Source organism: Lotus japonicus, chromosome 2 (assembly GCF_012489685.1).
Source record: "Lotus japonicus ecotype B-129 chromosome 2, LjGifu_v1.2".
Classification (NCBI taxonomy): domain Eukaryota; kingdom Viridiplantae; phylum Streptophyta; class Magnoliopsida; order Fabales; family Fabaceae; genus Lotus; species Lotus japonicus.
The window spans coordinates 12,149,419-12,166,351 of NC_080042.1; the positions used below are offsets into that span (position 1 = coordinate 12,149,419).

General features: G+C 34.6%; 1 protein-coding gene across 3 annotated transcripts; it reads left to right on the plus strand.

Moving 5' to 3' along the window:
• The first annotated feature begins 3,046 nt into the window (after positions 1 to 3,046).
• Positions 3,047 to 13,576, plus strand: LOC130737600 (uncharacterized). Of its 3 annotated transcripts, none has more exons than XM_057589409.1 (7): positions 3,047 to 3,425; positions 7,126 to 7,248; positions 7,566 to 7,775; positions 8,145 to 8,226; positions 10,388 to 10,452; positions 10,627 to 10,862; positions 12,966 to 13,576. In XM_057589409.1, the coding sequence occupies exons 1-7, from the start codon at positions 3,150 to 3,152 to the stop codon at positions 13,096 to 13,098; spliced, it is 1,125 nt and encodes a 374-aa protein (XP_057445392.1). In that variant the 5' UTR covers positions 3,047 to 3,149; the 3' UTR covers positions 13,099 to 13,576. The 3 variants fall into 3 exon arrangements, with proteins under 3 accessions (XP_057445392.1, XP_057445394.1, XP_057445395.1); XM_057589411.1 differs by having other exon boundaries at positions 12,972 to 13,576; XM_057589412.1 differs by lacking the exon at positions 12,966 to 13,576 and having other exon boundaries at positions 3,049 to 3,425; positions 10,627 to 11,073.
• The last annotated feature ends 3,357 nt before the right edge of the window (positions 13,577 to 16,933 follow it).

Genomic DNA, 16,933 nt, shown 5'->3' on the forward strand with positions numbered 1-16,933 from the left:
TCGAAGTTGCTAACAAAGTACATATCAATTTGATAAAAAAAACATATTAATCAAAATCCTAGAAGGTGGCATGAAACTTTAAATCAAGTTTTATGGGCCTACAAGAATTCTCCTAAAGATGCAATTGGGGTTACACTTTTTCGACTGACTAATGGGCATGAGGCGGTTTTGCTTGTAGAAGTAAATTTGCAATCAGTTAGGCTGCAAAGACAATTTGAAATCCCTTGTGACCATTATTGAAATATGATGTATGATATTGGAATATGATGTACGATGAGTTAGTCGAATTGGATGAAAAAAGGTTGAATGCTTTAGATTTAATGATTCGACAAAAAGAGAAAATAGCCCAAAGTTATAACAAATAAAGTAAAATCGAAGTCATTAAGCGTTGGTGACTTGGTGTGGAAAGTAATTTTTCCCATAGATAAGAAGAATCGTGCTTATGGTAAATGGGCTCCGAAATGGAAAATACCCTTTCAAATTTTTAATTGTTATTCTATTAATGCTTATTCAATTGAAGAGGTCAGAGCAATAACACAAATAATAACTATCAACGACAAATATCTAAAGTGATTCAAACCAAAGTTGCATGAAATAAAGATAAACGAGGAGACTTAGATAAAAAAGTCAAAATCAATCATGGCAAAAGACTTGCCATGAAAAAGTACTTATAGCATAATAGAAAACGGCACAAGTGCCATAGTCGAAAATTAAGTAAAGTACAAGGGAAATTAAAAAGGGTGCAAATTCCTCATTGGAAGATAACAACTTTTCAGCTTGTTAGGGCCATTCTTCTGCTATGACTTTCTTCCCTTCGATTTCAGCAATTTCAGCTTTTATCCTCGACCCATTTGTAGCAGTGGCAATGGAATTCTTGGCTATTTCCTTTTTCTGATTCTTGAGCTAGCCGAGTGAAAGGTTCAGAATGAGTCGGATTTGAAGAGAAGTTACAATTTCATTTAATGTGAGAAGTTATCCTTTTGAACTCTTTGGGAAAACGTGTGGCAGTTAAAACCCATGATTAATTTGGGTAAATATGTTGCATTTGATTGGACGTGGAGAGATGATGGAGTGAATGGGAAGTTATGAAAGGTTATTTTAGTCTTTTTAAATCTCTCAGAATGCCAAAGGTTAGAATATACATGAAAGTCGAATTAAAGACAAGGTTCCATGCTAGAAAATATAACTTTTTCTTAAGTTATAAACACATTGAAAATGATATTTTGGGGGGCATTTATTAGCTTGATATTTTGTGTATTTTTACTTTCATTATTTAGGTTAGTCGAATCATATTTTGATTAGTGTTGGAGCTTTATTAAGTCTGGAAAAACAGATGTCTGAGGTCGAGTTAGGCAGACTGGATGTTCGATCAACCCATAAGGAAGTTATTGAAAGTTGGAGCTCAGTAAACACGTGTGAAGCCAGAGACAAACCGGAAGACATAGGTATATAAATAGGATCTCTGACATTGTAATCAGGGTTCACAATTTCATTATGCTCTCATTACTCTCAAAGCTTTATGTCGAACATGAAGGCGAGCAACAACAGAGGAAAAAAGTATCAATCTTTTGTAAAACTCTTTTATATTTCATCTGAATGTTATCAATAAAACATGATATTTGCTCTTACTTTATGTTTAGTCAAATTTTATCTTTGTTTGATTGCTTTAATTTACTATTTTTGAAACATTGATTCATGATTTAAAACTTACAATATTTTCACCAAAGAATCCAAGATGACTCAAATTCAGTCACCAGATTGATCTTTGGGTTCTCTTATTTGTTTACCGAAATTTGGTATAAACGCAAGCGCTCAACTTTTAGGTGTCACCCTACCGAAACCCGTCGACAGATTGTGGCAGATAACAAAGATTTCCGGCTGCCGTCAATTTACACCTCCATTGAGTATGTGGAGGCTATTGGCGTGGCGTGTGGTGGTTTCTGTCGGGACGGGTATGTAAGGTTCACATGAGTTCTCCCTCTAAAAATAAAATATGAGTTTATATGTTTTAATGGTGACAAAGACTATATGGAAATAATGACACAAAGCTATGAAGAACATAGAAATGTAGCGGAGTCCAAGCGAACCCAATAAAGACAAGAAGACTGAATCAAAGCAACAAATGATAGAGAAAAAGCTCCATCTTAAGGACAGAGATAAGATCTACATGAAGAATATGAATATCAAGACAAGTCCAAACAGAGTAGACTGCAACAAGGCAAGGTCAACGCAAAGCAAAGAAGATCAAGACAAAGCAGACCACAGTCAAGGAAATGCTAGGGATCAAGACCAAGAGTGCCTTAAAGAAAGGAGATAATAAGCTCAAGACAAGCTCAAAGAAGAAACATCAAAATACTTGATGACAAATGACAAAGCATTGAAAAGCAATGAAAATATTCAAAACCAACTGGACAAAGTCCATGGTACAACATCGTCTGCATGTCCAACAAGTCTAAGTCTGCAAGCTTCGTCTGAAGACTTCATACATCAACCATTCATAGTGTGATCTGTTGAAGCACTAAAACCAATACAATGTCCAAAGGTGTTGTACAAGTCTCCACCAACATCTGATCTCCCAAGTTCAGAAAGACCAAACTCAAATCGTCCAAAGCTCAAAGTCTCACAAAACCACAAGACACTGTATAAAATGAAGGTAATTTCCCACTACTCACAAATTCCATCATTTTTTTCCATTTTGAATTAAATAAAATTTACAAATATTCTCGAGAATCTTAAATACTAATCAAACACACTTGTCTTACCAAAAAAATGATATTCTTAACGATCATATTCCCGAAAGAGTTTAATTTTGATGCACCGACGGTGTAAAATTTTTTTACACCGTCAACCAATCAGATTTCAAGAATATGACATGTCAATTAAAGAAATTAAATAAAAAGAGATATTTTCTCACATCCTTAAAATCTGATTGGTTGAAACTTTACACCGTCGGTGCATCAAACTTTTTCTCTTCCCGAAAATATTATTCGTGAAAATGTGTTTCTCAACCATCTATCAAACGCAACCTAAGATAAAAGCTGCTCAAAATTAAATAATCTGATTCCAATTGGACACGAATATGAGAGGATGTGTTCTTACCAAACTTAAATCGAGTGAGTGAAAAGAAGGAAGGAAGAAAGAAGTGAGAGATGGCGGGGTTACTGGCATGGGCAGCGGACGTGGTGGGCGGCGGAGGCGAAGAAGAGGAGGGATCGATCCCGATCATATGGTCGGAAGATCAGAGGAAGTACGTTTGGGAACTGGACCAGAAGGCGTCATCTCTCCGCCGTTCGATCGATGATCTACGGCTCAGATTGCCTCCTCCTGATATCTCACAGAGCCTCCCTCATCTCCACGCTCACTCCCTCGCCTCCAACAATGCCCTCACCCTCCAACTCAACTCCCACTCCACCACCCGCCAACAGGTCACTTTTCCTCTCCACACAACAATTTCATTTTCATTTTTATTATTGCTTTTTTCACCTAATCTAATCTAAGGAATAACCTCAATTATGAAATTGAATGATCATAATCTGTGCTTTTACATTGTTTTGCTCTATGCTAAGGTGGCCAAGACAATTTAGTTTAGTAGTTATACACTGTAAACACTTGAATTTTAATTCGGTTTTTGTCTAGAAGTGAAATGTGTAATTACCAACGGGTGATTGTTGCTTCAAGTGATACATGTGTTATTCCACTTAAGCAAGCGTCTCGGGTTTTAGTTTCATGAATATAAAAATTCTTCACTTGCTCTGCTATGATGTGAATGTTCTCGACTCAAACAAGATTTGTATTACATGAAAATATAATTAGATACTTGTAATTGGATGTCTTTGTAAAATTTTAAATTATGAGTGTATACCAAATAAATTCAAAGAAACTAGGTTATGCAAAAATTAATATGGAACATTGTTACACATATAAATAGGGATTGGCCTTGTAATTGAGATATGTTGAATATTGTTGAGATAATGAAACCCCTTTTATCCCTTTGTTCTCTCTTCTCTGTCCCTATACTCTCTCTTCTCCCTCTCTGAGATTCTGGTTGTATCATTGGTATCAGAGCACCGATCCGGTGCACCTGAACCAGAAAAAAAAAATGGATGCGTGGTGGATTTCATTCGAACAGATGTGCGAGAAGAACAAGCGAGAAGATGAAGAAAGACGCCGGCGCTTGGAAGCGGCAGCGGCGTACGAGAGACACGTCGCAGAATACGAGCGATACATGGCGGCGTATGAGCGATACGAGGCGAAAGCAGCAGAGGTCGCTGAACTTGAAGCCACGGCGGAGCGCGAGGCCATAGCCGCAGAGGAGCGAGAAGCGGCAGCGGCGGTAGAACGAGAAGTGGAAGCAGAACGAGAGCGTGCTACGGCTGAGGCTGAAGAAGATGCAGCGGAGAAGTACGAACAATCGGCGACGGTCACCGTCTTTTTCGGTTCTTCATAGGAGTTTTCGTTTGGGTTCTTGAACGAATCCAGCGTTCTTCCCAAAATCAACGCCGTTCTTCCTCAATTCAATGTCGTTCTACCCCAATTTCATGATTTAGGGCTCGAAATCGTTTTCCCCCAAATCAGCGATTTAAGGTTTGCGGTTTCGCCCAAAATTGGGAACTCTGTGCTCAGCGGCGATGTTCTTGGTGATTGTGGTGGTGATTCAGCGATTGACGGAGCAGGAAGGCCTCCACGGAAGCCTCCAGATTCATTCTTTTGCAGCGGCGACCTGTGCTTCTTGGTCGCAGATTCTTGGCAACCAGTCCTTCGTCCACCGCGGAAGCCGCCATACATCTACCTTTACAGCGGCAATCACGGTTTCTTGACCGGCGACTCTTGCAAGAAGGTGATGGGGAGGAGACCACCGGCGAAGCCACCGGACTTGGCGAAGGACGGCGGCGGAAGAACGGGAGATGAAGGCGTGAAGGGCCACCGACCTTGCTGTTGCGGCAGTGGAAGCCAAGAGAGGGTCTCGATTCTCGCTGTTACAGTGAAGGGGAGGAGGCCACAAGTGAGTGGGAAAATGCTGGACCCCTCTCCCATTCGAGTGGGCTAAGCCCAAGCTGTTCAAAGAAGGAGCTGGGCCTTGCTGGTGTTGGGTCTGGCAGGAAACAAAAAAAAACAAAGGCTTGGAGATGCATGTCTGTATGGGTTAGATTTAGAAGACTATTAGGCAACTAGGAAAGTTGTTGCTACTTTTGCTTTCTCTTTCTAGTTTTGGAGCCCGTTTCAATATTTTGAGTCTTGTTTCATTTAGTTGTTTGGATTTGTTTGTATGTTTCCTTGAGGACAAGGAAAATTTTAAGGGGAGGGATATGTTACGCATATAAATAGGGATTGACCTTGTAATTGAGATATGTTGAATATTGTTGAGATAATGAAACCTTGTTGTTAGGATTAAGTCCTTATTTTTATGGAAATGACTCAGTAAGGATGTTGCTGATTTTATCCAAAAGTGTGAGACTTGTCTCAGGTGTAAGTATGAGAGAGTTGCTAGTCCAGGTTTACTTCAACCACTCCCCATACCTGCTGGGGTTTGGCAGAGCATTGCTATGGACTTTATTGACAAATTGCCTAAGTCTCATGGAAAGGATGCTATATGGGTTGTCATTGATAGGTTGAGCAAGTATGCTCACTTCATTCCCCTCACTCATCCTTATACAGCTTCTACTTTGGCTGAGATTTTCATCAAAGAGGTTTATAGGCTTCATGGTGCTCCCTCCAACATTGTCAGTGATAGGGACCCTCTTTTTACCAGTACATTTTGGACCGCTTTCTTACAGCAGCTGGGCATTTCTCAAAGCCTCACCACTGCTTATCACCCACAGTCTGATGGTCAGAGTGAGGTTCTGAATAGGTGTTTAGAACATTACCTTCGAGCCATGACTTGGCAAAGACCTAAGGAATGGGTCACCTGGTTGCCACTGGCTGAGTGGTGGTATAACACCACTTATCATTCAGCTATCCAGACTACTCCCTATGAGGTGGTGTATGGTCAGCCACCAGCAATCCATCTTCCTTATTGTCCTCAGAGCACTATTGTGGAAGCGGTGGACAGGAGCTTTACAGCTAGGGAGCAAATGATTCAGAAGCTTCATGCCAATCTCATGAGGGCTCAAGCCAGAATGAAAATACAAGCTGACAAGCATAGAACAGATAGGGAATTTTCTGTGGGAGATTGGGTTCTGTTGAAACTCCAGCCTTATAGGCAGAGTTCCACTCAACACAAGGCTTCTGAAAAACTATCTCCAAGATTTTTTGGACCCTATCAGGTGCTTCACCGTGTTGGCAAGGTTGCTTACACTCTGGCCCTTCCCCCTGAGTCCAAGATCCATCCTACATTCCATGTTTCTCTGCTGAAGCCATGCCCTTCACCAGCTATGCCACATGTACCACTTCCTTTAGAGTGGGGTAATTTGGATCAGCCAAAGGCTCCTTTTAAGATCCTCAAGAGATGAATGGTTCAGCGCAGGCACAAGGCAGTCACTGAGGTGCTGGTTCAGTGGCTAGGTGAAATGGAGGAAGAAGCTACTTGGGAGGTTCTGTATAACCTCAAACTGAAGTACCCTACATTTGATACTACTGTTGTTGTCCCTGAGAATTCTCAGGTTATTCCTTGAGGACAAGGAAATTGTTAAGGGGAGGGATATGTTACATATGTTTACTGTTAGCTGGGTTGTTAGTTTGTTAAGCTGAGTTGGTTAGTTTGTTAAGCTGAGTTGGTTAGTTTGTTAGCTGAGTTGGTTAGTTTGTTAGCTGAGTTGGGGTTAGTGTAAAGGGTGTTAGCTAATCAATTGTAATCATGTTGAATAGTGAATAAACTTTCTCTCCTTCTCTCTGGTTTTCTCTCTCTTTCTCTCTTCATCTCTTCTTCTTCAACCTTCTGTCCTATCATTGCATATAAATAGGGATTGGCCTTGTAATTGAGATATGTTGAATATTGTTGAGATAATGATACCCCTTTTATCCCTTTGTTCTCTCTTCTCTGTCCCTATACTCTCTCTTCTCCCTCTCTGAGATTCTGGTTGTATCAAACATTTTGTGAAAGTTGGGATAGATAGTGGGGGCTTTACTCCAAATTTCGATTACTCAAGCACTAATCTGAGACCTTTTTTTTTGTGTGGCTATGTGCAGGCCCAGCTGAGAGAGGTGACATTGAAAGAAGAAAATGCTGCTTTTGAGAATGCAATATCAAATTGCGAGAACAAAATAAAGGAGAAATTGCAAGAGAAGGATTTGCTGCAGAGGAGGTTAGAGGTGAGCATTTTGTTTCACTTTATTGTTGGTATTGGATAAGGTTCCTCTAAAAATAAGCTTTTCTATAACGTTTGCCATTTCAATTTAATTTGCTTTGGAATCATAATTTCAAAGATCTAAATAAGGAAACACTCTTGCTCGCTCACTTTAGAGACAAGCTCAATTTAAAGGAGCTCTATTGTATGCTGTTTGTGTATGCTATCAAGTGAGGTTCTTTTTTGTGGCTTGCAATATATTTTTGTTGCTTGGAGTGTAGTACTTGATCTTTTTCTCTTTCCTTTCTTTTTCTTTTTTGATTTTTGTGCTTTCTGTAACAGGAGATGGATGAAACTGAAAAGAAACTGAGAACTGATCAGGACAGTGTGCAGCAGCTGCAAGCTTCGCAAGATGCTGGCAAATCATGGAATTCTGGTGCTTGGGAGGAAGAAACCAAGACAAATTCGAAAGCTGGATCAGATGCAGATGTTGATGTAGAAGCGGCAAAATCGGCTATGCTAGAAGAATTGGAACAGAGAAAAAAAGATCTGGTTCGTTGCATCTTTAATCATGCAACTGTCTTTTGTATTCGTAGCCAAAACATATCATTGTTCAATATTCAATGAGTAGTCGTGTAACAATGTCGGTCATATTAATACATGATTGATGGAAATTACTGTTGTTGCCTGTGAATACACATTTCATTGGTCAAATTAACTCCCAAATAAAGAGATATTGAGACATTTTGAAATGCACATTCACAGACTAAATTGACCAACTAAACATATTAAGGGACCTTTGATGTAATTTTCATCATATAGTTGTTAATATGATCCATGTGGTCTTTTAGAACTAATATGACACTTTACTTGTATTGAATTATTGCTTGTGATAAAATCAATAACTCTTTTTCCTTCCAGAATTCAATGGAGGATACTGTGAGAGAGTTGGAGAAGAAATGGGCAGTACTGCAGGAAAATGCACATAAACAGCCATCACCAGGTATTATATCTGGCTTTTATTTATAATTATTATATTTTTTTTTGTTGGAAGAGTCCCAAGAGAAAGATTAAATAAACTAATTGGAAGGAGAGATTAAAGATATAAATCAGGGATCCCTTTCGTTGAAAGTGGGGCATTTATCACCTGGGCTGATGCTTTGCCTAGATGTCTGACTGCTGTCACTTTTTACTGCTGCTTTGAACCTTATAATGTATGCTGAGTTACTCATAATTGTTAATGTGCAAATTATGTTTATTTGTCCGTAACTCCGTATATTATTATTTTTTCGTTTGTGATTGCTAAATGATAAATTTTGAATCTGAAAGCATGTTGATGTCCTTTTTTTGTTGTTTGTTTCTTTTTACTATTTTCCCTTTTTTTTGTTTATGATGCCTTTTAGAAAGGTGGTATATATTTTTCTACTTTTTGTGAACATATGCACCCTTTGGAGCCTTTGAACTGATCACACTGAAAATATATCATAAACCTATTTCTAGTAGAAAACGTTGCAAACTTGATTATGTTAAAGGATTGGAATGCCTTGTGGGCCTACCAAACTTCATGGTGTAGTTAAACATAGGTCCATCTTGATGATGGAATAAAAATTTCAACGTACGGAGGACAGTATTACAAGATTTTTGTGTGTGGGTGTTTACACCAAATTTTGGTAAAAACAAACAGAGAATCCAAAGATCAATCTGGGACTGGATTCGAGTCCTCTTGGGTTCTTTGGTGAAAACGTTTGAGTGTCAATTCCAGATTTTTTCATGAAGAACAAGATAAAGTAAAGAAATTGAGACAAATAAAGGCAAAATAAACGGGAAAAAGAAGAAAAGATGAAACAGTATGAATTGAAATGCAAAGTGGATGAGATTACACCACAATCATGCTCATGGTCTCCTAATTGCCATTTGTCTGTGTGATTGACTTGTTGGCTTTCAGAGTCTAAGAGCCTAAATGTGTGAAATCTTATTATTCTTAGTTACAACCTACTATTTATAATGTTTGAAATAAAACTGCTAACATAATCCTATGGTTAAGATTTAAACATAGAAAATAACTTCCTAATCAGAGCCTTTGATTTCTTGTAACCACCATCTTCAGTTCTGCTTCTGCCTTGCTAGATCTCCTTTCTTCCATTTTGCTTCTAACACTGTTGCATTTCTTCTTTTGCTATCGAAATCCTTTGCCTTTGGTCGAAATATACTTGTCTAGTGCCACACAAAGAATGTCGAAATATTACTCCATATACTACAAGCACCCAGACTTAAGTTCACAATATATATTAAAGGTCGAATATTATATAACATTGTCTTTGAATCATGATGCCACTATTTCGACCTTGGGAAACATAAACAAAGTCACTATATAATTCCAAGATTAATGATCGAGTATATCTTAACTTCACAGGCAACATGAAACTTAAATTGTCTTTGGTTTATTGGCTTATCAATTTGGCATGAGAATTTGACCAATAATGAGTATGAATTTCGACCCAGCAAGCTATAACATTCGACATGTATGTATTTGACAATAATTTAGCAGTAAGATAGACACTACACTAAAACATAACATGTATCTATGTGCACCATATCTCAATAATTAATTTCTAAACCTGAGAATTTTGGTGTAAACAGTGGGATAATTTAAGCATTTGTGTTACATGATAACTTCAAACATTTATTCATCCACTTGTGTATGATTTTCAGAAACTTTAAGGACTGTCTTACCAATGTTCTACTAATATGGTTATATCCTGTGGCAGCATTTGCAATTAATAATGTTTTTCAATATGCTGATAGAAATTCGAGTTGGACTCTTGTCAAGGCTGTTTTCTAGATTGTTGAACATTCAAAGGGTTTTGGTTGCTATTTTATTTGATGCATTTTCTCTTTTCCTTATTTTATTTCATTGTATTTTTAGGACGATTCATGATGCTCTTTTTCGTGATCTTCATTCTTAATGATCTTTTACTAAAAAATTAAAAGATAAAGAACCTTGTTGCTATATGTCTGAAAAACATTGGATACTATTTTTTCTCTCCTAGAAATCAGCGAATCTTAGCACGGCCTAATTGTAGTATTAATTCTGCAATAAATTTGTACACTTGAAAAGCATTTTGTACTTACTCTTTGGACGATAAAACATCCTTGTTCTGCAGTGCAAAGAGAGAAGACACTGGATAAACAGCTCCATGGTCTAATTGAGCAACTAGCCGTGAAACAGGTCCTTTCTTGACATCATAATAGGGATACTATTTCTGTCCAAAAATTGTTTTCTTCATTTTTCTAAGTTGAAAAAGTATCTTTGGCAATGGCCAGTTGATAAATGATTGATTATTTGCATATGACTTCTGCTTCTCTGGTTTTCTACTAAAACGTCTTCCTCTTATGGTTTCAGGCTCAAGCTGAGGACCTATTTAGTGACATTCATCTGAAAGAGATGGAGCTGGAAAGATTGAATGGACTATGGCGACGAATGGAAAACAGCAATTCGGAGGCGAACGCTGCTAGGAATCGTTTTGGTAAAAGCTCCTCTGATAAGTTATATGGTTTGTCAGATTATGAGGGTCATCAAAGGCTTCCTTACCATTCTGCTGGCAAAACCGAAAGCCAACAGAGGCTTATGCTCCTCAGGTCTGCATTTGTGCTTTATATTTTAGCTCTAAACATAGTGGTTTTTATCAGGTTATCATTTTGACCTGTATTAGCATATTAAAATGACATGTTACTTTATTATCAGTATTCATGATTGAACCTTTGTTTGTACTTATTAGATATCTCGTGTGTATATATAGAGAGAAGTTTGTTCAGAAGTTAATTCTCAAAATCAATTCATGTTTGGAAATTCTTTACAATTGATTTGTAAGCCAAAATCAATTCATGGTAGAAGCTTATGCGAGTAGCTTCTAAGTGTAGTTGATTATGAGAAAAGAGAAATCAATCCAAACACACTATTTGATTGTGCTATTGTGACAGATGGCTTCTAAAAAATGAATCATCTAGTTCAAGCGGTTGCATTTGACTCTTATTTCTATTCCTGGTATTATTGAGAGAGCATTCACGTTTTGAGTACCATAATCTTCAAATTTATTGATGCAAAAATTGAGACGCAGGTTTACTAATTCGTGGTTTTGTCTCATGAAGTTAATGATGTGCAAGTTAATATCGTCATGTAGGCACAAATGAAGCTGCTTATATATATATATAGATGGTTAGATCTAATGGTCGTGATTTATTCTCATTTTCTCACATAAGATTACCTTTCTCATAAGATACATCATATATATATATACCTTAGTCCATTGCTTATATTTTTTTTTACATCGGAAAGATAAATTGTACCCGCGAGGAATCGATTCCTAGACCTCTCCCTACCCAACTCATATGTCCCTTAGCTCATACCACTCGAGTTATCTTATGAGACAAGTTATTTATCCATATTTTATTGTTTTTATATAAATCAGTAAAATGAAAAAGGTGGTTGTTCTTCCCACCACCCCACATCTAGTTCCACCACTCTTACAAATGTGTAATCCGAAAACACCCTTATAAAAAATTTTGTCCGCACTTTAAAGTGCTTCGGTTACGCATGTTGAAACTGCGTGAACTACCCACTTTAAATTGTGTAGCCTACGCACTTTAAAGTGCGTAATTCGGCAGCAGACGCCTATAACAGAAGCAGACAACAAAAATGGATCACATAAGGGACAAACATATAACATAAATTGAAATGCATGAAACTACGACTAACATTACACATTACAAGGTCACTACGACAAAGTTCTATTAAACTATCATTGTTTAACACATTATATTACAACATTATATGAGCTTAAACTCAGTCATCAGTAAGATATACTATTTCTTCGCTCTTGATTGCGTTTTGTTGTGCAAGAATTTATTGATATGTAGTCATGCGCTCTATGTATGGTAACTCTTAAGCAAGAGCTTAATCAGTACCAAGATTTTTCACTAAGCAAGTATCGAGTATTTCTTCTCACAAGTACTATATAGGAGTAGGACTTCTCCTCAACAAGTATTTTCCAGGACTACTCCCAAATCCAAAAGAGTATTTTTCTTCTACTTAGATCCCTTCACAAAGAGTGATGTAGAAGGATTAATATTTGAGAAACTATTTTTCAAGTGTGTATACAAGATATGACACTAGAGAATATCAAAAGTATTTCATAGAGAGATTTAACGTGTATGTGCTCTGATGATGTTGAGCAAGAGATTTCTTAAGACTTTTCGCTTTAGCTTTCAAATTGTGAGAAAATTCGATGATGTTTCAGTTCTTCGAGTCTTCCTTTTATACTTATCACTTTAGGTCAAGATACGTTGTATCGTCTGCTCTTCCATTGCTTGGCCATCCACAGGTTCCATAGTACAAACAATCATCTTCTTTGCATTTAATGCTTTTACCTGTTGTTGTACTTTGGTTCAAAGAAGACTTCCAAAAAGGTGATTGAAAAGGTAGGTACAATGTGCAGTGAATCTTTCCTCTTTGAGTGAAAGTTGGAGTTGGTATATATATAGCTGTCACAATGTTGTACTTTCACTTTGATCAACTTGCCTTTTGTAGCTCACGTGATACAATCTAGTTCCTCAAGCTACTTATCACTTAGACTTTTCTTCAGTTTCTTCAGCGGACCATATTGCTTCATCAAGAGTATGGATAACAGTTTTCTCGTTGACTGGTCAAATGATCATTGGTTGATGCTTTCTTCTCACATGTAGTTGCAGGGTATTGCTGGCAGTAGGCTTCTGTTCCAATATGGAGTGGCATACAGGAGAGAGAATTTTGCTTCAATGTTCTGGAGCTGTATTAAGTCTGGTAGTATGCAAAAATGTGAAATATGCATCACTTTGAAACTGACAGTAGGTGGCTCGTGGTCTCAAGTCTGGTAGTATGCAAAGTTTTTGGCCTTGGTTTAGTGAAATAATTGATAGTATCTTGGTGTGGTGCTATGGAATGGTATTTTCTATTTGGGATATGTTTTTTGGTACAGGGCTGTCTTAGTTTCAACATGTGGTTTCTAACTTTTTGAGGTGTTTACTGTCTTAGGTGTGTTGGGTATGGCACTTTTAGCGTTTGGGTACTCTTTTTCCTACTCTAGGTTTTTATCCCACTTGGGTTTTTCCTAAAGAGGTTTTAATGAGGCTCATCGCTGATTGTGGTTTCGTTTTTTAGGTGAGTATTTGGAATTGTCTTATACATGAGAGGGCTGTTCTCATGAATCACTTATTATCAATAATATCCATTTATGTTGTCAAAAAAAAAAAAAGAATATGATAAACATATGTAATGTACTTACATTAATGAAGCTCAATAAAGAATTTATTGTACACTAATTTTTTAGTATTTTTTTGTATAAACATTTGGTACCGGTCACCCTTTGGATATACCGACAGATTTGAGATTTAGTCACAGTTAAGGATTCTCATCCCTCCCCAGAGTGTATTGTGTAGGGATCGAACGCGAGAGCTCTTCACACACACTCAGCCTGCGTTGCCAACTAAGCTCCTCACGCGAGAGCTCTTCACGCACATGTTTTATATTTTATGTTTGTTTAATAAAAATTATTTTCAATTTATTTGGTGATTATATGTTTAAATAGTGATGATGCACTGTCAATATTAAGTAAAATGATGAAAATATATAATTAGAGCTTAATAATTTAGTCTGTGTTTGTGTAAAATCATCTATAAAGGTAAAAAGACTTTTATAAAGTGGTATTTATCTCTTGCTTTCATGTTTTAGCCATGAAAGTAGTGTTTCCAGTTGAAACTTTATGAGAAGTGTGCTAGTGAAAGTTTAATGTCGAAACATATTCTTAGTGACACATATAAAAATTATACTATTTATTGCATAATGAGTATTTAATTAGTTAATATGTAGTTTGTAAGAGCATATATTTTTTAACTTAATTATGAATTAAGATAATAATTTATTTTATTACATAAATTTTTATAGTTTTATAGAAAGTAAAAAATTATAAAACCTCATAAGACAATTTGAAAACACAAATCGTTCAACCTGAGATTCCGTTCTTAAGGAATGAACTTTATAATAGACCTTTAACTTTCACTACACTTGAGTAGTATATGATTCTCATAGTAGAGGATACATATGGTTAACACAAATAAATTATAAGGACTTAGTTAAAAAGATTCTTAAGAAGAAATATTGCATACTACATGAAATATACTACATTGCATACTACATCAAATATTGCATATTACATTGCATACTACTTATAAGGACTTAGTTAACACTTGAGAAGAAATATTGTAGCTATATCAAATATAATTTTATTTAGGAAGTTTATTAAATACTTCATTGTATACTACATTTTTAGCCCATTGTACAACAATGATAAACCTCATAGGAGGTTATAAACTCATATTAAATATTAGTAGAAAACATATTTTAAATCAAAATTATAACTATAATCGACCAAAAATTTTAAATTAAACTATTTTGACAAATAAATTTAACTAAGCTATTCTATTATCTTTGATAACTAACATGACATGCATAACATATTTAATATATATCTCCTAATTTAATTAACTTAGTTTTTAATATATTTAATTTATTTATCATCATATATGTCGTTAAATACAAAAATTACTCTATGATAATTTTAACTATCAATAATTATTTAATAAAAATATTTATTAATTTTAAATATATTTTATCTAAATTAATTAATTATAAATATTATTTTGTGAATGTTTAATGTAGGTAGTTGAATAGCTTTTGACAATATAATTTTTTTTTCCAGTTTTTAATCTTATTATTTAATATATTTATCACAAAGATAATTTTTTATTACTTAATGCATTGTAATACATGCAATCTTTACTAATGTATTTAATGTAATGGTTCAAGTGTGCTTTCAAACCGTGCGTTGCACGCGTTTGTTTTTAAGTTATGTGTTCATTATTTGTAAAAATAATTTATGTAATATGAAAAATAATTGAATAGTAGATAATTAAGAATATGATAAACATATGTAATGTAATTACATTAATGAAGCTCAATAAAAAAATTATTGTACACTAATTTTTTAGTTATTTTTTGTATAAACATTTGGTAACGGTCACCCTTTGGATATACTGACAGATTCGAGATTTAGTCACAATTAAGACTCATCATCCCTCCCGCAGAGTGTATTGTGTGGGGATCGAATCCGAGAGTTTTTCACACACACTCAGTCTGAGTTGCAAACTGAGCTACCCCTCTTGAGTTAATTTTTTAGTATATTAAAGCACATATTTTATATTTTATGTTTCTTTAATAAAAATTATTTTCAATTTATTTGGTGATTATATGTTTAAATAATAATGCACTCTCAGTATTAAGTAAATGGATGAAAATATATAATTAGAGTTGAATTTAGTGTTTGTATAAAATCATCTATAAAAATAAAAAAGACTTTTTTAAAGTGGTATTTATCTCTTACTTTCATGTTTTGGCCATGAAGTTAGTGTTTTCAGTTGAAACTTTATGGAAAGTGTGCTAATGAAAGTTTAATGTCGAAACATATTCTTAGTGACACATATAAAATTTATACTATTTATTGCATAATGAGTATTTAATTAGTTAATATGCAGTTTGTAAGAGCATATATTTTTTAACTTAATTATGAATTAAGATAATAATTTATCTTATTCGATACATTTTTATAGTTTTATAGAAAGTAAAATATTATAAAACCTCATAAGACGTACAATTTGAAAACACAAATCGTTCAACCTAATGAATGTCTATTACAATGGTTAAAATTAACTCTTTGGATCCATGAGATTCCGTCCTTAAGGAATGCACTTTATGATAGACCTTTAACTTTCACTACACTTGAGTTGAACATGATTCTCTCAGTAGAGGATACATGCGGTTAACACAAATAAATTATAAGGACTTAGTTAAAAAAGATTCTTAAACTCGTGTAGCATAATAATCTGCAAAAGTGAAAATTGGTTAAGAATGATTGTTATTTTTTATCAATGAAAAAATATTGTAGATATATCAAATGATTTCATTTAGGAACTTTATTAAATACTTCATTGCATACTACATTTTGTCTATTGTATATGAGTGCAACAATGATAAACCTCATAGGAGGTTATAAACTCATATTAAATATTATTAGAAAACATATTTTAAATCAAAAGTATAATACCAAAAATTTTAAAATTAAAAAAATTTGACAACTAAATTTAATTAAATTATTCTATTATTTTTTATAACTAACATGACATGCATAGCATATTAATTTAATATATATCTCCTAATTTAATTAACTTATTTTTTAATATATTTAATTTATTTATCATCATATATGTAGTTAAATAGAAAAATTACTTTATGATAATTTTAACTGTCAATAATTATTTAATAAAATGTTTTTCTTAATTTTAAATCTATTTTATCTAAATTAATTAATTATAAATATTATTTATTATTAATTAATTTTAATTCTTAATATTTGTCAACTCAAGTTATTTTTTAAAACTATAACTATTATTATTTAATATAGATATTTTTGTGAATATTTAATGTAGGTAGTTGAATAGCTTTTGACAATACAATTATTTTTTCAATTTTCAATCTTATTATTTAATATATTTATTACAAAGATAATTTGTTATTACTTAATGCATTATAATACATGCAACCTTTACTAATGTATTTAATG